The 23540-nt window shown below is 47.2% G+C and overlaps 1 protein-coding gene across 1 annotated transcript in view; it reads left to right on the forward strand.

The window, feature by feature from the left end:
- The window catches only part of HSD17B12 (hydroxysteroid 17-beta dehydrogenase 12), a 52967-nt gene that overhangs the window by 22603 nt on the left and 6824 nt on the right, over positions 1-23540 (forward strand). The window contains exons 4-9 of the mRNA XM_083163899.1: positions 6578-6688; positions 9180-9244; positions 11875-11919; positions 17579-17613; positions 20530-20611; positions 23095-23160. Of these exons, the coding sequence (XP_083020025.1) occupies positions 6578-6688; positions 9180-9244; positions 11875-11919; positions 17579-17613; positions 20530-20611; positions 23095-23160 (404 nt within the window). The remainder of the gene's footprint in view (positions 1-6577; positions 6689-9179; positions 9245-11874; positions 11920-17578; positions 17614-20529; positions 20612-23094; positions 23161-23540) is intronic.

The raw sequence follows: 23540 nt of genomic DNA on the forward strand, positions 1-23540 counted from the left end.
GCAACCCCTAGGTGTTGATACTATCATTTGCGAAGGGTGCGAGGAGCCGTTCGGGTGCCGTTCCAACGCGTTTAAATGCCGACAATGGCACCCGAATTACCCAGCTTTCACACACTTTGCAGGGCCGAATTCGGTATAAATTGCTCGCATCCCTATGGGGCAGTGAGCACTTAAGTGCGAATTCCGTCCGCTGTAAAGTGCATCTGGTGCTGTGATGATTTGCAATTGTGAATCATCCGCAGCTAATAGACTCGATCACCTAGTGTTCTAGTGGACTGGATGCCTTTGATGTGGTGCTGTTTATACCAGTACATGATGCGGTCTATCAACTGAAACTGTGTATATGCACTATAAGCTGTGCGCATGTGCAGTTCGATAATCAAACGAATTGCGAATACGCACATTGGCAATCAGTTCTGAATCAGGCCCTGTACTCCGAGCACTTATACTTGTATTTTCTGGTGTCTAGTGTAGGGTCTTTTTTACTATTACTTAACTAAAAGTACATTTTAGTCTCTAATAATCCCCTAATTTGAGATAAAGTTGCTTTGAATAAAGTTGAGACTCCATCCCGCTTGACGATTTGTGTGCATTTTATATAAAATTATAGCACACAAAATAAACTTGCAGAAAACATTGTTGGACAAAGCTGTATACAGTACTTTGCTTGGGGAGCCCTGAGGGATATACAATTTAGCTCCTTATGAATCTGATCTTTTACGCAATTGCGGACACCGTTCTATGGATCTCGCTGTATTTATTTCAGATTACACTTCCGATAAATGTTGTTATTGGCTGATATCTGCTATTGTATAAGTAGTGCACCTAATTCAGCGAGAAACCACAAATAGAGCGATTATCAAAAAATTGCGCATGCGTAGTGTCATGCGCAATGGGAAATAATGACTAAAATGCGCATGGATCGTAATGCAATGGAGCTGCAGTCTGACTGAGAGGAAGTCGGTGTTTGGGGGTGGAGACCTGACAACTACTGGATGTGTTTGAAAAGCTCAGGTGCGCCCAGGTATTTATAAAGAGAGTCTGATGTCAGTGATGGGTTTGTGATGTCAGCGCTGACACTTCCAGCCCACCTGAGTTGCAGATTAGCGCAATCCTCTGACCTCACATATGCACAGTCTCTTCGATGTTTTGGGAATTTGCGAGTGGATTGCAGTTAACGATCCATTCATAATTCATTCGCAGTTTTGTGCGGGCCGGTTACTCTTTCTGTCAGGGCGGCGGCTTCCATGCTGAATTAGGATGTGTTTGGTAATTGCCTGCAGAGTTTAATTGGTGTTATTACACTTGGAAGTTCATACACTAAAATTCAGGGCATTTAAAAATGGAGGATGAACGCTCATTTGCTGAATAAGGTCATTCAGCTGTTATTTATACAGGGTATAAAGTTGTTTTTGTTTTATTTTTTATAGTAGTTTTTACTTTAAACCGGTATTTCACAACGCAGCATCTATACTTATTTGAAGTTGCATTAGAAGTTTCTGGATCCATTTGCTTTTCTACCCCATTGAAACAAATCCTAATCATTCTCCCTTACTGGATTCTTATGAAATATATATATTTTTTGCACCAAATCCCTTGAAAATGAAAAGCCTTTGTATTTCCAACCAAGAACGTGTGCCATCTAGGAAGTGCCAGGGTTACTGTCCTGCATTAATGCCGATCTTGCTTTGTAAGTCAGCTGTTACTGACGGCAGGGAGAGGCGCAGTGCCCGCCAGGAGACGCAGTGCAGCCGGAACCCCACTTCGCTCTCCCTGTGTTTCTGTAGGTGGAGGATGCCTGCCAAGCCCGTATCCAGCACCATCCAATATCCTCTCCGACGGCCACTTCCAGGATCCCAGATGCTTCTCTGCGGTTGGTCCTGAGTCATAACAGGAATGGATCATGCATATTAAAAAGACAGCGTTCTAATACCATCGGATAAAATGACCTACAGTATATGTTGCTCTGGCAGGCTGATAGTCTGTGACTGGTGACATCCTGCGCAACAACCCAACATTGGTTCTGGCCTCCAGGTGCTAATATCCAAGTCGTCATTTTCTATTTACAGAAATGTGCCACTTGCTGGTCATCAGCTATGTGCACCATGGCCACCGTAATATATGTTCTGCAGTCCGTGTTTCCTCTCTGAAGGTAGAATAGTTGTTGGCACACCAGGGACGGAAGATCTCTTCAAGGACATTTACCCAGGACAGGCCCACGCCTCTGCGCCCAGTGAAATAAACTAACTTTTTTTTTTTATTATTGTTTCCTACTTTCCCTCATAACAATTAACTTTAACATTTAAAGAAGATTATAACTGTAGGGTTCTATCACATAGGATTCCACAACACAAAATGCGCTAGAGTTTCACTCGTCCCCAGTAAAAAAATATTCTGATTACAAGCCCGGCAGCAACTTTGTAAATGGTTGAGTTGAGTGAGCTTGTACAGTACAAGCCAGCTCTATATGCCAAGGGCTAAGAAAGCTACGTGACGGTATTTAACATTTTACCCAAATGGAAAAGTTGTTTGTGGGTGGAGTATCTGGTGTACAGCGAAGTACTAAACTTTGGCTCCAATTGGGATCGGCATTCATTTGGATGAAGCACCCGCCTCATTTCTGATAGTGTGTCCCCTTCTCTCCCTTGTCTGCCGTTTAAACGCCCCGTATCACTTTTTCTTGAGATCTATTGGCTGATTCTAAAGGAAAATCCTCTCTCACAGCAAACTCCTTAAGAAGTGAACCTTTACTCCATAACCAGCTGCCATTGATCCTCGGACCGTTGCTTCTGCTTACCTTCCGTGGATGGAGAGTGGCATGCTGGGATTGCAGGAAGCAGTTAGTCTTTTTTTCTTTTAGTAATAAGAAACCCTAGTATTTTGATTTGGGTCACCTCTCCCTGCACGGAATATAAGGGTGTGGATGGAAAGGTCGACAGTCAATAACTGGACATACCGTAGGTCAACATCGTTGACACATTAAAAGTTTGACATGAGTTTTTCATGTTTTTTGGGGGGGCGTATAAATTAGTGCTTCGCTCACCATACTCCAAGGGATTTAAAGCAGCAACATGTTAGGTTTTTTTTTTTTCTTTAATGAAAACCAAGTGTGTTTGCCTCTAAATGAAATTTCGCAGCCAAATTGCCCAGAAAATCAATACTTTCGCTAAATCTTCCTCTGCCCCATCACCGCCCTGTGCCTTCGGCCGGCGGGGCGGCCAAGTTACACCAGTTCTGTTGTAAGTACCAGTCTGAGCTCTTTAAATGCGTATTTACAAAGCTGAACGATCTCCTATGGGTTTCTTGCAAATCTCCCTCTCGCCAGAAATGTCAGTGACGACACTTCTTTAATGTGTTTCAGCAGCGCTGGCAGACACACAATGGTCTGAGCGCTAGGCTTGTCTGTAGTATCTCAGCGATAGTTTGAGGAATGGCTCTGTGCGTCCTTTATCCGCCTGAGAGCCCGGAGATGTCTCTATAGCCGTCATAAGACCGGGCACCCAGGGGATTTTGCAGCAGATACATAATGCAAGTTTTTTTTTTTACTGCTTTACTGGGGGAAATTTGTGGGCCATGCTCTGGCGAATCACTGACGCCCAAACACGAGCGTTCCGTGCGTCTCCTGAGATATCATTGAGGTCATGAACAGCCATTTGCTAGCTGTGACGTATCGCACCTGCGGTCATTGGCCGCCACGGTGTCTATCAAATTCTGTTCGTCCTGTTGGTGAAATATCTCCTTGCTATGGTCCAGTATAAAAATAAAATAAAGATCTCTACAAACTTGTGCTAGAAATATAGGCTGTATATGGATTACACAGGTTCTGGGGCTGATTAGACCAGATGACATGCAGGCTTGGAGTCAGCCAGCCACAGAACCTGTGTAATTCATAAGTGTCCCGGTTTAAATGGACCACATGTTACAGGGATAGCAAGTCTGGAAACTGCAATACGTATAGACCAAACCTGCTGGATTGTTGGTAAAACAGCTTTTGCTATACACTGTAGAATTGGAGAACGTGGATTTGTGGTTTTCAGTATGTACATTTTCATTTTGGACATATGGGAAACATTTGACCTTCGTTGTTTTTGTGCTTTTTAAAATGTACATGAAAATATATTTATTCTAATGGGATCCAGATAGAAATTCCATGTGACCGAAACCAGTCCTGGCGATTAGAATCCAAAATGGGAGAACTGGGGTAGACTATAAAGGAGCCTGCATATGATCACTAGATCATTGTAGACCCAATGGGGTAGGTGTCGTGCTTTGTGATGTCCCAACAACATCTGATTGGGATCTTTGCATGGGGACAGATGGAACATCCGGTCTGACTAGGACGCAGCATCGGACAGTGTGTGTGCTTTTGATCTGGGCACCTTGGAGGCTCGTACACCTGGGAAGTGAAGGGAGTTTCATTCATATAGACAAAGCCTGGTACAGAGGCCGCCAAACCTGGTCCTCTTGGGATCCTAACAGCCTAGGTTTTAGGTGAAGCTTGGTCACAGGTGACTTTATTCGTACCACAGTCAATGTGATATAACCTCCTGTTCTTAGCAATGGATAGCTTTTATTCCTGGGCTGTTATGCTGGGGTATACACTGGTCAATATTAGCATTGGTGCGACAGGTGTGTACCCCCAGTATCTATGTGATAGACATTATTGCCCTGCAGTATAGGCAAAGTTCAATATATCTGTAGATATATTGGGCCATCTGGCAGACCTCCTCTACATTTGCTGCAGAGGCCACCGGTGACTGACAACATAGATGCCAGCTTCAGGCACAACCCATCGGGCTGACAATCAATGACAATCAGTCAGCCTAGTGTGTACCCAGCTTCGGGGGTCTTGAGCATCACACCATACTCTGTGCTGCTGGTGACCCTTCTCCTTCAAGTATATATAAGTCTCAGTCTGTGGCTTCCTGCTGCCTCCATTCCCCTCCTCACATCATGTCACTGCCCCTGTCACATGTAGCCCTGTCCTCACTAACACATCCCTCATCTCCTGATATACTCTGTGCTGCTGGGGACCCTGCTCCTCCCACTATGTAACTCTCAGTCTGTGGCTTCCTGCTGCCTTCATTCCCCCCTCACATTATGTCACTGCCCCTGTCACATGCAGCCCTGTCCTCACTGACACATCACTCATCTCCTGATATACTCTGTGCTGCTGGGGACCCTGCTCCTCCCACTATATAACTCTCAGTCTGTGGCTTCCTGCTGCCCCATTTCCCTCCTCACATCATGTCACTGCCCTGTCACATGCAGCCCTGCCCTCACTGACACATCTCTCCTCTCCTGATAAACTCTGTGCTGCTGGGGACCCTGCTCCTCCCACTATATAACTCTCAGTCTGTGGCTTCCTGCTGCCCCATTCCCCTCCTCACATCATGTCACTGCCCCTGTCACATGCAGCACTATCCTCACGGACACATCACTCATCTCCTGATATACTCTGTGCTGCTGGGGACCCTGCTCCTCCCACTATATAACTCTCAGTCTGTGGCTTCCTGCTGCCTCCATTCCCCCCTCACATTATGTCACTGCCCCTGTCACATGCAGGCCTGCCTACACTAACACAATCACACCAGTAGGCCTATATACTAGAATACGCTGAACAGTATCGGGAATTTATCATTTGTGTACTTGAATGTTATTGGATGGTTCACAGTGGAGGTTACTGGGCTGCGGATGGGCAGTAAATGAGCTGTGGCTGTCACATCTAATCTTCCACGTTGAGAGAGAATCTAGAAGATGTTGGGTTGGATGGACTGGGACCGGACTGGTTTATGCCTCTCACCATGTCTGGAATAGCCACACTTTATAAATGATTAACCTTCTCCCCGCTGGAGACCTACAGAGGTTTCGTTGTCTGTAAAGTGTTGTCTTTGCTGCTGAAAACACCCCATAGAATGATTACATTGGCATTATTCTTCTAAAGAGGAAAACCTGTCCGAGAGAGGGGGGGGGGGGAGGGATACACGATGAGTCACAGGAGCAGCGAGATGGATCCTGGCTGTCCTTAAATAGCCTTAGTCTTTATAGCAATCTGTATATACACAGCCTATTCCTCCCTGGTGTTGGGGTATTATACAGTTATGGCTGCTGGTTTTGTCTTCTCGTTGCTGCCGATTGCAGCCATATTCCAGGTAAAGGCCGGAACATGTTTGGTAGATAATCGAGCAGGACCCCGATCTTCCTTCTTGCGTTACCCATTGTTACTTTCTCCTTTGATCTTTCTGAATTGGGTGGCATTGCAAACAAGAAGCTTGTATAGATATTGGGGTGTCCTGTGCATAGACCCCTACACCTGACATCTAGCTGGTACACTATACACCCTATTCCTGCCGGTCTGCCATGGTGCTGATATCACCTGGGTGTCTAGCTGGCTAATAAGATATGAGATCCAGAGGTAATATAAGGTCATATTTATAAGTATAGGCTTACTATACGGCGCCATGCACCGCTGGTCAGTCACTTGGGGGTTCCCTGCTGTGGCTGACATTACCGGTCTGCGGTAGAACAGAACTGACCATCGCCCTCTGTACAGTATAACTCATCTGTTTGTTCTTAGGAGAGAAGTTCAAAGTGGAGACCAAAGTGATTGTCGCAGACTTCGGGAAACCTGCAGAGCTCTACGAGCACATCGACGCCGGGCTAAAGGGTCTGGAGATCGGCGTATTGGGTAAGTGCCCTTTTGGTTGTGGCTGGTATTATCCATCTGTATCCAGTGCGTGTTCCACACAGCAACCCCGATAGAGCCAAAGGCTACGATATAACAATAGATCTTATATAATATAAATGTACGGTCATTGATGAAGTGACATAAAATAACAGGTTTCCACCAAAACACATATTTAATATTAAAGTTCCCTCTTCCCAGCTATGTGCGTGGCAGAGTCCTTGGGTCCCATTATAAAGTGCTGATACACAGCACTCTCCACGTGGGGCACCCTGCCTGCCCAGCACTCTCCATGTGTGGCTCACTACCACCCTGCCTGCCCAGCACTCTCCATGTGGGGCTCACTACTGGCCAGCATTCTCCACGTGGGGCTCACTGTCATCCTGCCTGCCCATCACTCTCCATGTGGGGCTCACTACCACCCTGCCTGCCCAGCACTCTCCATGTGTGGCTCACTACCACCCTGCCTGCCCAGCACTCTCCATGTGGGGCTCACTACTGGCCAGCATTCTCCACGTGGGGCTCACTGTCATCCTGCCTGCCCATCACTCTCCATGTGGGGCTCACTACCACCCTGCCTGCCCAGCACTCTCCATGTGGGGCTCACTGTCCCCCTACCTGCCCAATACTCTCCACGTGGGGCTCACTGTCACCCAGCCTGCCCAATACTCTCCACGTGGGGCTCACTGTCACCCAGCCTGCCTAGCACTCTCCACATGGGGCTCACTGTCCCCCTGTTCTGCCCAGCACTCTCCACGTTGGGCTCGCTGTCCCCCTGCCTGCCCAGCACTCTCCATGTTGGGCTCGCTGTCCCCCTGCCTGCCCAGCACTCTCCACGTTGGGCTCGCTGTCCCCCTGCCTGCCCAGCATTCTCCACGTGGGGCTCACTGTCCCCCTGCCTGCCCAGCACTCTCCACATGGGGCTCACTACCAGTCTGCCTGCCCAGCAGTCTCTATATGGGGCTCACTGCCACCCTGCCTGCCCAGCACTCTCCACGTGGGGCTCACTGCCACCCTGCCTGCTCAGCTCTCCATGCATGAAGCTTACTGCCCTCAGCTTTCTCCTTGCGTGGCTTATGGTCTCCACACACCCCCTTGCTACCCAATATTCTTCACGCTATGCTCGTTGCCTCCGTCCCCCCTGGCTGCCAGTGGCATTACCAGGGTATTAATTGAGCTGCTTTTTAAATGACTAAAATGAATGTGCACTTGACCTCTGGCAAAAACCTGACTATGGTGCATACAGGAGCCAGAGCCCTCTGTAGGTTTTGCATTCCTGCACTTTCTATTCACATGGCTTTGGGGAATCATCCAGTGAGTTTACAGGATCTGGCACAAACTATTTCCATTCTGCGGAAAAACTGCTGCCTGGTTCCTGAGCAGATGCTGCCCCCCTGTGTCCGGCTGTTGTAAGTGCTCCTATATATCGGTCTCTGGGAAAATGCGAACGTGAAAGTAGCACGGCTCAAAAACATCCATATTATGCATTCTTGTATCTCGATATTCATATTTAAAAAAATAAATAAATCCTTGATCATTAGGTCCCTTCCCATAAATATATGAAACATTATTTATTTTCGCCTGTAGACCGTGACTGGCGTATCCTGCTTTCTCAAGTTATTGGTGGATACTATTTTGTATCCTCGCGAATGACGATTCTCTGCTTTGACGTTGCACTAGTCCATAAGACAATCATAGCTGTACACTGAGACCTTCACAGCCCCATGTACATGTTTTCCCATGTTTGTACAAGTATACGGGATGGTGGTACTTACACTCTGATCACATAACTCCTGCAGCCAATCCTGGGCAGGCATGCTCGCCTACTACATGGCCAGTCGCAGTAAATATTACAATGCGAAAACGGGTCTCAGCAAATGGAAATTCTTTTGGGAGAAAGGCCGCACATGAACTCCCTATTCCACACATGTAGATCATATCCCACGGCAGACTGCAGTCTCATAGCTGGGGTTCTGTGGAGACACTTTGTGGGCTAATGTAATAGGGTGCGACTTTTCACAAAGATTATGGCGATGTCAGCTGCAGATTCCAATTGGCCGTCGTTTTAAACGGTGTTTCCAGCCTGGTTTGACTTATTTGTGCTTTAAATCTGCATCTGAAATCACCAGAATCGCTTCAAGAAATTCCTGCACCTTGTAATATAGCCCTCTTTGTCCTTCTGTCTTACTGAACATTTAACGGGCTGATGTAGAGCTGACCGTAAAATGGGCAAATTGCCTTAAAGTAAACTAAATTGGTGGAAAAAACCCAGCTTATTTGCGCATATATGGAAGGTGCGTACTGGCACCAGTCCTATACTACTGTAGGTGCACAAAGTACTCCTCTGAGCAGGCGTTAATATTCTTGTGTATCTGTATGGGCTGCGAGTTTGTGGAGAATCCTTATAAAGCCTGGCCTGCATTACCCGCTCAGGATATTTGTACTGATCATTATGTCACGTGTACAGGTATTTAATGTCTCTCCTGTTTTCCAGTAAACAATGTAGGTGTGTCCTATGAATACCCGGAGTATTTCCTCGACATTCCAGACCTGGACAGAGTAAGTACACTAAGTAACCAAGAAAATTGTGAAAACACTTGTGCGCATACGCAGCCTGTTGGGACAACCTCAAGTGATGTGTATCCCCACAACGCACAAATACTATACCACACTCAGAGTAAGTAGACTCTCTGCAGCATTTCTCTGTGACGGCAGTATTTTCCATTACCGGGGGTTATTACACTTTTATGCTCTGTAGTAATCACAGGTTAGTAGCTCAAACGTCAAAGGGTCTTCTCTCTTGGGGCGTGGCTTGGAGCGGCTAGGAGAAGGACGTGTCTGCCAGCTCTCCCACCCGAAATCCTGATTTAACTATCCTGTTAAGCAGCAACACCCTTCCAGCCTGCTTCCACTGGTGGGGCAGCCTTTCCTATACCCCCGGAGATACACTGGTGGTCCCTATATCCGGAGCGTATATACCTGCGACCGGGTGCTCCCCGCGGCGAGACTTCTGGGCCTTGCAGTCTCGGCTCCGGCGGCAGCTAGGCAGCTCTGTGTGGGGCGTGTGCTCCTGCCTGTCTGGCGCCTGACACACCTTGTAACAATCCCCGGTGTTTGGCCCTGACGTCTGGAACCTCAGGACTCTATCCCCTCCTGATGTGTCCCCGACATCTGAGTGTGGTACTTCAGTGCATTGGGAGTGGCCGCGGCCATTTTGCTGTCTGCTTCAACGTCTACACATCGATCCGGTCTCTCCCAACTTCTCAAGAGGTCCCAGCATACCATTTTACGGTCTGTACCCAATAACCACCTGCATCCCTGGTTTATCTGGAGGTGTGCTAGCCACCTCGATTTTACCGTGGGTCATCACAGTGCAAACTGTAACATTCAGATTGCTTCCCTTCAGTGCTGAATTCAGTAATAGCTTTCTTATTATGGATGTCGGACTACAACAGATCCTTCAGGCTCTCTGTGATTCTACGCAGAGAATCCTCAATACACTAGATGAAACCTGTATGGCTATACGCTCCCCTTCTTGTGGCCCTGCGGACAGTATGGTGGGAGATGTAGTCACTATACCGTATGGTCTGGATCTTGTACCCTCTCAGCCTTCAGGAGATACACAATTGGGTAATATTCCCCCCTTTGATAACCCTGTACCATGTGATGTACAAGATGGAGACACTATGCCTCTTCACTATAACTCTGCAAATTTTACAGCTCCTGGCACTGCATGCTTTTTGACCTTGTCTCTACCTAAAATGGAAGTTTATTACTACCCTATGGTTGGCTGTTATGAAAAGGCCTCAGGTCCCAATATGACTTCTCTAATACTGAGTTTGGACATCTCGCGAACTCAACGATTGTTGTATATGGATGCTGACCACCCTCCTGCACACCCTGGAATATCATGGGATGAGCCTGGTACCCGGTCGTTGTTATCTCAAAGCATCGAACATTGGCCAGATTAATCAGCTCCTCCTCCTATCATGGAGCCCTATGATACTTTATTTTATACACTATGTTCCTTTTCCTTTTTATGATCAATGATATTTACAGTATGTGCATTATATCCTGTCTGTTTATATACTATTATTTCCGGTATAGCTGCTATGTTCATTTTTTGTGGGAGAGCTGGAATTGACTAGTTATGTGCCGTTAATAATTTTTTTTTTTTTTTCTCACACTGTCTTACTACATCCTGTTTCCAGGAATTATTCATCCCATTTTTTCTATTTACAATGTAAAATATACCCTGTTCTATAGTTCTCCTTTCAATATCCTTCTGTTGGTGGGAAAGTATGGGTGGGAGGGGATAGCTAGTGGGATAATTGGTGGTGGTGGTGGTGGGGGGGGGGGGGGTGTCAGGGTTTAGAGGGGTAAGTTAGTTTTTTTTTCTTGGCTAGAGTAGCTACTTTGTTAGCTACAGGCCACTAACTTTTTCTCCTCTGAGGGTATTGTTAGTGTAGGATTAGTGGGGGTACGGTTACAGGGAGTAAAGTACACCTAAGTTGGGGGTGGGTAGTACAGGGTGGGGGGTTTTCTGGGTGGGTTGATTTGGGCCTTTGGGAGGTTTTCTTTTTATTACTGTTATTTGGTTAGCCGGTTTAGGATAGGGTTTCCGGCAGATGATTATTTTTTGATATGTTCCCCTTTTTGGGGATGTAGGATTATTCAGAATCAATATCCTGTAACTGTGTTCCACTAACACCTGATACTGTGTGTGCCCGGATAGCGCCTCCGGGCAAATACACTTCAGTTATAATGGAAAAAGGAGCCAGCGCAGTTTAATCTCTCTCCATACATATATTATCCTATGCATGTTCATAATGTTGGTTTTTCCTACATGCAATTTGTTCGTTCTGTCTCTGTCGGGAACTTGTATGTTTTGTTATATGTGTGAAAAATGCAATAAAAAATACTCAATTTAAAAAAAAAAAGGGTCTTCTCTCTTATGTGAGGATAAGTTCTACACATAGTATATTGGTGCAGCAGGTTGCATAGTGGAAATGGGTTCTAGGCTGTGTGGTGTGATCTGATCGTAAAGCAATTGGGCATCAGGAGATGAAGGATAGAAGGAACATATGTATATTTTGTTTGAACAGATACAGTTGTCCAGTTTGAGATCTCGTTGCAGGAACCTTGTCCTCGACTAACTATTCTTTTTTTTTTTTTTTTTCACCTTTTAGACTCTGGATAACCTGATAAACATTAACATCGTTTCAGTGTGCAAGGTAAGAAGAATCCGAGGGGACCATCTGGGAATCCAGGAAGTCTCCTGAGCACTAGGGCCTCTGATTACATTATTGTAGATTGCAGAACACCTGGAAAATGTTGCTGGCAGGTGGGATAGGCGATGCCGGCTTATGTAGGGTACACACCAGAACGATCATGATCGTGAGACGATAAACGATCTGCTGGAGCTCACCATCTGCTCACGATCTGTACGAAGTTGAAGGGATCGTTTTCAAATCCTGACTGCAGCAGGTAGGATCTGCAAAACGACCAAACAACCAGTGGGGACGCGCATCGGATCTAAAACATGCCCAATTTACATACAATCGGTCGAGATTGTATCAAAATTGGGGCCAAATCATTCTGGTGTGTACCCAGCAATAGGTGCAACGGCTTTGGGTGTAGGTGAAGGGCCGGCTTACTGACAGTGACTTGCTAAGGTATTAGATGCTTTTTGTACACCTATAGTAGAAGGAAGGTTACTTGTGTATTATCACGGCACCCCCGATGTTGGTCGCGCAATGTTTTTATCGCATCGCATGTCATACACCCGATGGCATGCGATGCGACGCGATTTTACACCACTATTCGATTAAAAATTATACAAGCACCCTAATAGGTGGTTTTAAGCACCCTAATGGGTGCTTACAATGTAAAATGCACCCCCACGCCACCCCCCACTATAAACGTGAACCCGAAGCGTGGCGAGTGCAGCGGTACGCGTCCTACGACCTTTTCATACCCCCACTATCCACGTCGGCGTGGAGTTGATTTTATATAGTGTGGCGAGCCACCGAGCCCGAAGCGCGGCAAGCGCACGTGTATACCTGTGAAGTTATACGCGTCCCCTCGCGGGGCGCGCGGCGCTCGCCACGCTTCGGTCTTGGTGGCTTGCTGCGCTCACCACACGATATCGCATCGCATACCATCGTATGCCTTATGGTATGCGATGCGATGGGCGCCGTTATAATACACAAGTACCGAAGGAAGAGACGGCAGGCCTGCCTAACCTGTGGTTCTCTAGCTGCTGTTAAACTACAAACCTCAGCATGCCTTGCCACAGTCTTGCTATAAAGGAATGCTAAAACTCTGGCAGGGCATGCTGGGAGGTGTAGTTTAACAAAAGCTGGACAGGCCTGCATGATTTAATAGAATCTGCTGTTCGTGGTATACCAGTCTCTGCACCTACTAAGCTGTAGTGTGAACCCTGAGACAGTGACGGCCTTCTCCTAGGTCTGATTCTGCCTGCACAGAGCATCCCTGCTCTCCTACATGCTACTGGAGGCTGCTTCAGTATAAGGGGCTCTGCTTCTATATAGTATATCCTCCATTTGCAGTTTAGTGTACAGCTGTATCCTCTTACGGTGTTGCAGTTCTCAGATTTTACCCATAACAATTAAACATTCTATCTCTCTTATCTTCTGGAAGGTGCTAAATAAATAAGTAGTACAATATGGTTGCTATAAGCAATATCCCATCTTCAATAGAATTATAATCTTAGTACAGATGGAGCGGGTCTCTACCTTGCAGGGGATGGCGATGGCGACGCCAGCCGCCATCTGTATCTGCAAAAGGGGACGCGTGAGCACGAGGTGCGCGTGCGTCCCCTTTCGCACTGTCCCCCCCCCCCCCCCGGGTCCTTGTCGGCGGTCACCCGGGGTCCCCACTGCCTCCCCGCACCTCCCCTCCCCCCCCCAACCCTGTCCGTCTCCCTGAAGCGGAGACGGACAGGGTTCCCGCTGCCCGGAAACTGAGACGCGCGCGCGTCTCAGTCAGATGGACGCCAGGCTGCTGGCGGATCGCCAGCGCTGACGTTCTAGCGATTCGCCAGCAAGAGGGAGCCCAGCTCCATCTGTAAATAGCCCTTATGTCCCTGCATGCACTGTCCCGCTAAACCGCATTAAGACACATCGCGGCAACAACGTAAGAGGACACCTCGGCCAATCTTAATCTAACGCATCTAATACGCCGGACTGCTGGGTGTACTGTAGGTTACTGCAAACTCCGCCCTCACGCAGCGTTCTCTGTTTTTTTTTTTTTTACAAATTAACCCGACGCTCCTAATCATGCGCATGCCAGAAATTTTAAAATGCCAATGGTTGTACTAGCAAAAAACGGCTAGTGAAATCATCATCACCCCCTTTTAAATTTAAGGCATCAGAAGTGCCTGGTTTTACGTCCTGATTGGAATGTTTTATATTGGGTCACTGCCCTGGGGACTGAGATTATCCACCACAGCTGGATTTCTCTATGGGCCGCATAAAGTCCTTATTGATGGTTTTGCAGGAAATGCTAAATATTCATGCGCTGTTCCTGTGATTTAGCGTACTCTAAAGTGTACACTATGCGATATGCACAATAGTGATCTAGGTAACAATATCATCGTGCATATCCTCTAGTGCAGGGGTGTCCAAACTTTTTGCGACAAGGGCCAGATTTGGTGAAGTGTAAATGTGTGGGGGCCGACCATTCAGCCTGACATTCTGTGAATCATTAATCACATCAGAATGATCCCCCACTCGGGCATCATACACTCTATGTCCAACAGCCTGCCCCTTCACTGTATTTCCCCCAGCCTGCCCCCATTCACTGTATGTCCCCCAACCTTCCCTTCCTTCACTGTATGTCCCCCACTCACTGTATGTCCCCCAGCCTGCCCCCTTCTCTTAATGTCCATCAGTGCCTCCATTCATTGTATGTCCCCAAGCCTGACCCTTCTTCACTGTATGACCCCCCATTCACTATGTACCCCACTCTGCCCCCATTCACTGTATGTCCCCCAGCCTGCCCCTGCTCCCCCTTCTCTGAATGGCCATCACTACCTCCATTCACTGTATGTCCCCCAGCCTGACCCTCCTTCATTGTATGTCCCCCCCCCTCTGCCCCCTTCCTTCTCTGTATGTTTCCCAGCCCCTTGTGTGAGCCAGAGGAAAGAGAGGCAAAGCAGGCACTGCAAGGACAGGAGATGTTTGGGCTCCCGCTGCTGCCCTCCTCCGCTCTGCATGTTACGGGAGCAAGCTCCCTCCTTGCTGCCCCCCTCCCCAAACACTGCTGTCACTGTGATTGTGGAGTAGGGTAATTATACGATTGCAGCAGCAGGGGTAGGACGCCAAACACATCTGACTGTGGCGGCCGGCACCTCCTCACTGCAGCAGACAGCAAGGTAAAGGCGCACTCGCCGGGACCCCACCTTTAGTGTCCTGTGCTGTGCTTCTCACATCTGATGCTCTGCCCGTTTCCAGCTGGAAGCTGAGGGCCACTTGAAATTACAGTATGGGCCGCAATTGGCCCCCGGGCCTGACTTTGGACCTGCCTGCTCTAGTGTGTACACAGTGTATTAATGGTCGTTAACGAGCCCCTTTGTCATCTGAACATGCAGTTAAATCTACCGGTATCGTCAACGACTGCATGTTGAGGAAGGGGACCTGGTGACGTCACTGAACAGCATCGATATTGTTCAGTGTTTATGCACTATATCGTTTGTCCTGGAGCTCTGACCGTATTGTTAATGATATCACATAGGTCCCGTATATTCGCTGCCTAGCTAGCGGGTAAATGCTGCCCCACCGACTGCACGCCCAGCCCGCCGGCCGAATACCCACGCCACGCTGTGAGCCGATGTGTGCGCTTACACATCTGCTCGCACAGAGGAAACCTCATTAGATGGTTACTCACCATCAACTGATTTTAGATTTTTCCTCTGTTCGTTGTGAAAAGTACGCCAGGATTTATAATGTGAAATTTTTTTTTTTCTTTGCCAAATGCACCAGGATTGTTGGCAAACCTTCTCGGTGCAGCAGACTGAATGCTTCGCTAGCTTGACTTGAAAAGAGCATCTGCGTGCTGTTTTTGTTTGTTTTTGTTCCCCGTCCCTCCCCCTGTCTAATTTTTCGCCTCCAAAACCATCTGTCTTTACCCGGTGTTTTGCCACCACTCCATCCTTCTATCAAAACTGTTTGAATTTTCCAAGAAAACTGTTTTTATCCAAGGTTTTTAACGTGACATTTTCTCCATTTATTTTTCTTCGTTTTGTGGTTTTGCTTATTTGATTGAGCGAATCGTGAGCCTCTTTTCTTATCACCCCCTCCCCTTCCCCCTTTTTTTTTTCTCAATGACGACATCGTCGTTAGCTGGTGGTGTTCAGGGGAATGTCTGAAATAGACGCCTATGCAGCAAGTGCTCACCCACACACTACTTCCGCCCACTCAGTGCTTCTCACCCACTTCCCTCCCATCGTCTGTCTCCGGTACTGTTCCCAGACTGCCTCTCCCTTTCTCCATCCCCGCTCGCAGAGAAAGCACGCCACTTATTTTGTTTTGCGCTTTTTTTGGCGTTGCTTTGTTTTTATTTAAAAAAAAAAAATTGTAACCATTTTTTAAATCCTATATTTAAATTTTTTTTTTTTTCTTTTGTATACATGGAAGAGAATAGTCTATATCCATAAATAAGTGTTTGTGAGGGGTATTTTATGCACATATCTGAGTAGAGCAAATGTATTAGTGTGATGCAATGAGAGTTACTGACCTCTATCGTGTGACCGCTTGTAATACAATTAAGGCTAAATAGTGAAGATAAATATATTCTGTATTTGTTTTTTTTCCTTTTAATATGTGTATTTTTTTTTTTTTTTTCCGAACCACATTCATTGATGTAGTAATGGGAAACTCCGCAATCAGTATCTATCAACATTATGTTAATCCCCTTGGAGGCGACCGTACTGTAGATGTGTGCAGAATTGTGTATTGTGCTAAGTTGCAGATCACCCGTTTGATGTTACGTTATGCCCGGTCTGTGAGCTATCAACAGTGACAAGTGCCGATAGCTCGCCATCCGTGTATTCAACTCACTCTTCTTCACTCACCTGTTCCCTGAGGGCAAGGTGGAAATGGCAAGTGTGGCCATTTAAACGGCACGGCTCAGTTGCGGCAAATAAGGGGATCCTCACGGTGAATGTGGAGCAGAGTTTTGACGGCGAGGATACCTTGTTTTCGACGCCAAAATGCCATCCTCGACGTACAAACCCACTTGCCGGCCGCATTAAATACCCCTCATAGTATCTCCAAGGTGGCTTAAGAGGCCTACACACGCGGAGATTTGGGTGAGGGATGCTAGATTGCACAGTGCTGCTTAGTGATGTGTCAGCGCTGTTTGCTGGGCGATCTGTTAGGGCCAGGGTTCTCCGGTGACTTTGTCTGTCTCAGACAGACAAAAAAAGACAGAGACAGACCGACAAAGAGAGACAGTCTCTGTCTGTCTGTCTGTCTCTGTCTGTCTTCAAAAAGTTATAAAATGGAGAGTGATAAAAAAAACCAGCCTCTACCTGTCATCATTTGTCAAACCCCGTCTGTAGCAGGGTAGTTAGGAGCTGGTTGTTTATCACTCTCCATTTTATCACTTTTTGAAGCTTGATAAATCTGTCTCTTTTGCTCGCTCTCTGTCTCTTTTGCTCGCTCTCTGTCTCTTTTACCCGCTCTCTGTCTCTTTTGCCCGCTCTCTGTCTCTTTTGCTCGCTCTCTGTCTCTTTTGCTCGCTCTCTGTCTCTTTTGCTCGCTCTCTGTCTCTCTCGCTCGCTCTCTGTCTCTCTCGCTCGCTCTCTGTCTCTCTGTCTCTCTTGCTCGCTCTCTGTCTCATGGTTGTCCTCTGTTTTGTCTCCTGCAGATGACACGGCTGGTGTTGCCCGGCATGGTGGCGAGGTGAGTCAGAGACACAAATAAACACTCCCCAGGCCGGACCTCATTATTATTTATAGGGGAGAATCCTTTTTCTGTTGAAAAATTCATAGTGGTGACTAATCCGTCCGTCCTCCATGATGGTAGAGACGGAGTGATCGGAGGTGAGTCACAAGGCTGGAGAATGAGTCATCACCACTGTGGAATCCTTCCACTCTCCTCAATGCTCTTGTGGTGGCTTTTTTTTTTTCTTCTTTCCTTTTTTACAACTGAATTAAAAAATCTGAGTCATCAATACAGTCTCCACAGCGTTCTATTCTTAGGGGGGGAATTACAGCCAGCCAGCCAGCCGAGGGTGGGCGGCTCTTTGGGGATTACCTGCCTCCAGACAGCAGTTGTGGTAGGGATGGCAGCCGGCACACAGAACGGCGCTCAATACTGTGTGGCAAGTGCCATTGCCACATTGGTGTGTGTGGGGCATTTGTTAACCGCGTACTTTCACCCCATCTGGAGTACACACGAGGCGATTTGTTGTACGAACAAATCATCGTAGATTGCGATTGGGTCACAGATTGCGCAGTGTGTACAAACACAACTTAATCAAATATGTTTTTCTGAATTTCACATAAAATATTTTTTGACCTTGGGGTGCCATGAAGAAAATTGGGATATTCATGGGATGGCACCGTGATTATAAAAGTTTGGCAATCGCTGGCCTAAAGAATTTATTCTTTCTAGAAAGTACGGTAATAACCAACCAAAAGCTTAAGACATTCATATACAACCACTATAGGGGTATTTAATCCCGAAGGCTATTTCCCCTGACCGTATTCCATCCCAGCCAGGACTCGCCTGCTACAGGTTTGCCTGACATCGACGCTAGCAGCGGTCAGCCTGTATCTGTCACAGATTAGTGGCAGCCTCAGAGATACTGAGATTTGCACCGATGGCCTTCCGATGTATCGGACATTGCGTATGGTTCAAATGCCAGTCACCCACAGCGACTGTTGTTTTAGTATAAATACATACAAATCCAGCCAAGTCCATTCATTGAAGTTTAGTTATATATTGCACCCAGAACAAGAACAGTCGCTGAGAGCGGCGCAGGCATTTTTTCAGCGTCTATTTTGAGGATCTCTCACTGAAAGGGTTAATTAGCTTGTGAACATTCCCACACCCCACCCAATGCTCCTATTACTACCGTACCTGTATGGCCTCTTTCTGAGCCTCTCAGCCATGTTTTACAATTTATGCAGAATTGATTTTGTTCCTTGCCATAGGTTAGGACACAGCTATGCAGCTCTCCCTGCATTAGATACACTTCTATTCCGCTGTGCCCGATGATTTCAAATCCTGGCTGAAAAGCCCAGATGGTGAATGACAGGTTTAAATGAATCAGTGTGTAGAAAATAAGTGTCCCATAAGCACAGTGAGCCTGGGCGACATCCACTATGTGTATGCAGCATATTTAGAGATGGCTCCGCAGGGCAGAAGCGCTTCTGGGTTTGCGGAGAGGTATATTCCTCTTTAGTACTAAAATAAGCGACCGTTGGCGCTGGCACGGCTGTTACTCTATAAGTATACATGAGGGTAAGCGCTACATATGGCATATTGGTCCAGCAAGATAGCATTGGTGGTCTGTATGATCACAATACATGCGGATGACGGGCCTGGGATGCCAGTGGTTATAATACCCGATAAGGGAATCCTGACACCCCCACCCCAATCCCACTCTAACCCTTCATCCCGGCAACCTAACCCCTTCCCTCACCCACAGCATAACCCTCTCTCAGAATTTTGAGTGCCGGCATCCTGTATGATCCAGTACCACAGGAATATGGTAACGTTCCACGTGGACTATGGAGGGTGCTCGCAGTGTAGGAGGATATGTCATGCAGGTTGCGTTTGTGCGCCTGGAATTTTACAAGCTGCCCAATTGGGGAGCTTTCAGAAAACACGCAATGGTTTTGAAACCAGAAGACCCCCTTCCCCCCCCAAAAAATCCCCTTTCCTCCATCCATTTCTCTCACCCAATTCTGCAGCAAAATGTATTTACTCTAGTAAACCCCCCAAACTCTTTCATACCCATCTCATTTCCTACCTTGATTACTGTAACCTCTTCTGCAGCAGTCCCCTCTCTATACTCCAGTCTCCCTGACTGCTCCAGTTATTCTCCACTTGATTTCTAAAACTCCCTTAATTCACTTACAGTTGAGGCCCATTTATCAAGAATCACTTTGCAATATGAACTGGATTAGCAACCGGAATTGCATGGCAGGATGTATCATGGCGCACCCGCATGGACAGAGACACTGAAGTTGCCTGTACCTGCGCTGTGCTCAGTTTGATGCCGGGGCTTCTGATGGCCCATGTGCGGTAGACAATGCCGGGGAGGGTTCCGGGGTAACCCTCTGCTGGTTCATTATGTGATCTGTAGCACATGGGCAGTAGCTGCAGGGGCCAATGTAAAGTTGTTAAATCTGGCAGCATTGACAGTTAGGAGCGGATTGGCTGCTGCTGGACCGTCCGCTTTATCTCTTCTCCAGGCGTAATACATCTGCCCCATAGAAAGCTATGGTGGTTGTGACTGCCAGCAGGAATGGCATTGTCGGGATTCTAATTATTTCCAGTGACCCTCCAAAATCAGACTAAGCCACAAACATTCATTGATCAATGGCCCCCTACGTTTCCGGCCTCATCAACCCCCCCTCAGGTCTGCCACAGTCATTTCTAGTGCCATTATGTCTCCTACTTCAAAGGTGGTTTTTGTTATTTAGTTCTGGGTATTGTACGTATTTTGGGGTTGGATTGAGTGTATACCGGACAGTCATGTCTCCTGGCTTGCTCTTTCTGTGCACTATATAAATAGCATGCGCCCATATTATACTGATGTTCTCCGACCCTGCAGTAGATCACAATGAGCCTCTCTTTGTTTTTCAGGTCCAAGGGTGTTATTCTGAATATCTCGTCCGCCAGCGGCATGTACCCGGTCCCCTTACTTACTGTCTATTCCGCTACCAAGGTATGTACACCTCTCCCATGCTGCTTCTGCTGTAATATGACGGATACCTAGGACTCCGCCTCTAGCTACCCATCTCCATATCTCCCCTTCCCCACACTGACAGGAAATCCACACTCACACTCTGCCTTTAGAAGGAAGCTCAACACAGAGATGCTCTGATTGGAGGGAGAGAGACCCTAAAACCAACCATTGATTAAAACACCCCATTTTATCCTTCAAATGCACCTCTTCCCTGGGCTTTGTAGCGAAACACCCGCGATTCCATAGTAGCGCACTGCCCCATTGGCTACATGGTTACTGTGTATAGCAGGTAACATTGCGGTTTCGCCAAAGGAACAAGACAGGAAAATCTGTTTAACTCTGGCATTGAATACTCGCAAGCGCTAGGTGCCCTGAGAATCTGATCTGGGTCTCCTGGGTGCACACTGGCCAGTATCGATGGAACATCGTCCAGTGTGTACCAGCGATATATCTGTGAATGGCGTCATTTACAGATAGATCGCCTCAGCTGTGCAATATATCTGAAGATAAATCGGCACATTGGCCCTTATTCTGATTTGAGTCGGACGGCCGATGTTTGGTATTTGCGCATGTGCAGAGGCGTATCTGCGCATGTGCGAATGCCTCGCACGTCTGAAAACAGAGTGAGGTCCGTGCATAAAACGAATGTACGGAACCACCCGAGCAGGGGGTGGAGAGGCGCGTGAAGGGCTGTTTGGGTTCATTAACATATGCGTACGCCCCGCGTTTCATGGGTGTTCCCATGCAAAAGCTGGGCATACATATGGTAATGCACGTGTGGAGGGCGGACATAGCCGGTGCCAGCTGCCCGCCCATATTCCTGCTTTCATACGGAAAAATGTCCGAGTGGTCTTAACACTCGGTGCTGCCTGACCGCTCGGTCCATCATTCGAGGATGGGGGAGGTTTTCACATGAAATATCCACTCGCGGTCCGTATGCTCGGTGTCTTACCGCATTCGGATGGTGTGAGCGATCCGTACTGTAGGCGGGGCTAAGAACACTCGGTTCCTGTCCGAAATACGCATCCGTCCGAATCAACTAAAATAAGGGCCAATGTTCTGTACGGGCGATCCGCTGACCATCTGTACACCCGGTGGTGACTGACAGCTCTCCTGGCTGAGCGCATGTAAGTGCAACCACACAGTCATGATGTCAGGCAGGACGGATCGGGCAGTGTGTATGGAGAACACGCTGTCTGATTGGACGAGAGATCAATATTTACTAGTGTGCACCCAGCAGAGGTCTCATTAGGTTGTGTTTCCCGCGCGGGTGAGCACCCCTTTACCATACACTGCGTCCATGTCTCGCTTCATCATCTCCATGTTATAGGGGAAGCAAGTCTATGATACGCTGTTACTTTATGGAAGTCTAGCTGAAAATGAGGCTCACACCAAGACCACAAAGATGTGTCCCATTCTGTGAACCAATAGCTTTCTGGCTGATTGTCACTGACTCCAGAAGGGTTTTGGAGGGGAACGTGGATAATGAGTTTAATGGTGGAATAAAAGGGAGAACCAATGGTAGCATTAATACTAAAAGCACGGCGACCCTTCCACATGTGCAATGACTTAGACAGACAAAGCTCCTTTTCCCCCTCCTCCTAAGTAAACACAGACGCTCATAGCCATGTTACTGCAAGGGAAGGCCCCTTCCGTCATTATATATTATATCATATCATATAGTGTTACTTGCGTGTTCCATTATTCATACAAAGAAGGCGGCATCGGGTCTGTCATTACATGTTTGTGTTTATTATCTGGCTATTAGCGATGCACTTACACAGACAATCTGTACGGCACCAATTGAGCAGTGTAGTCCCATGCCAGGCAGAACGATGTGCCATGAATACACCTTTAATTTATAAGCACAAATATAAAAAAACTATGTTGGTGGCTTACACTGATCAGTGGGATGTGCGACTGAGTCTGGATGCAGCTGCCTCAGCCTTTTCTCACACCAGGCTCTGCTGCGCTACATCTGCGACTTTGTATGTGTGTATAACCAGTGAAGTCCCAGCCCAACATCTCCAGGACACCGTTGGCGGCTTTTTACAGCGTCTGCAATGCAAATACATTTCTAGAAAAACTACGGTGCCTGGCGCGGCTCAGTCCCATTGTATGGTGTATTGAGGCTGGGTGTATGAGGAGGACACATTGGTAAATGTAGGGGTAATACAGGTACAGACTCGGTGCTTTAAGGACTCTCCGATCACCACCACCCGGCAGTTGAGGTGGAAGGGTGCATGGTTCTGTGCAGCGTGTGGGATCTACAGGGACAATTGCGCTCCCAGCGCCTTCTACAATTGCACGCTGCAGGTTTGTTTTATTTAAAACATTTTTTTTTGTAATTATTTGTTTTTCTCCATGTTGTCCCCAATTCTTAGTCAGGTTCTAATGCTATTCTGCTTGTAGATAATGAGTCTGTTACCGATAGCGCTAACTCCTGTCCTTCCCTCAACCAGGCGTTCGTGGACTTCTTCTCCCGGGGTCTACATGCTGAGTACCAGAGTAAGGGGGTCACCGTGCAGGTGAGTGTGGTGTGTCTCTACCAAGGATGCTTGTTATTGTCTGGTTTCCACAACAACAGCTGCTGTCTCGGCAACAAGGAGATCACGTTGTGGCACTCCGGAGTGTGACGTCCCCTCCTTACATAGATGGTGCAAATATGTATATCATTTCTATCTATGTATCTGTCTGCCTGTGTGTGTGTTTGTATGTATGTATGTATGTACGTATGGATGTACATGTATATCTATATATTTAGTTAAATAACAGAATCCAGTGCTAGAGACCATTCTTACCCAATTAACCTCAGTCCTTTTCAGGTTTTATGAAATTGTAACAATGAGTATGAATGACCCTTCTTATGACTGTCCGAACAGCTTATTATTGCCCCCCGATCCCCACC

The sequence above is a fragment of the Crinia signifera genome, chromosome 11 (assembly GCF_055691185.1).
Source record: "Crinia signifera chromosome 11, ASM5569118v1, whole genome shotgun sequence".
Taxonomy (NCBI): domain Eukaryota; kingdom Metazoa; phylum Chordata; class Amphibia; order Anura; family Myobatrachidae; genus Crinia; species Crinia signifera.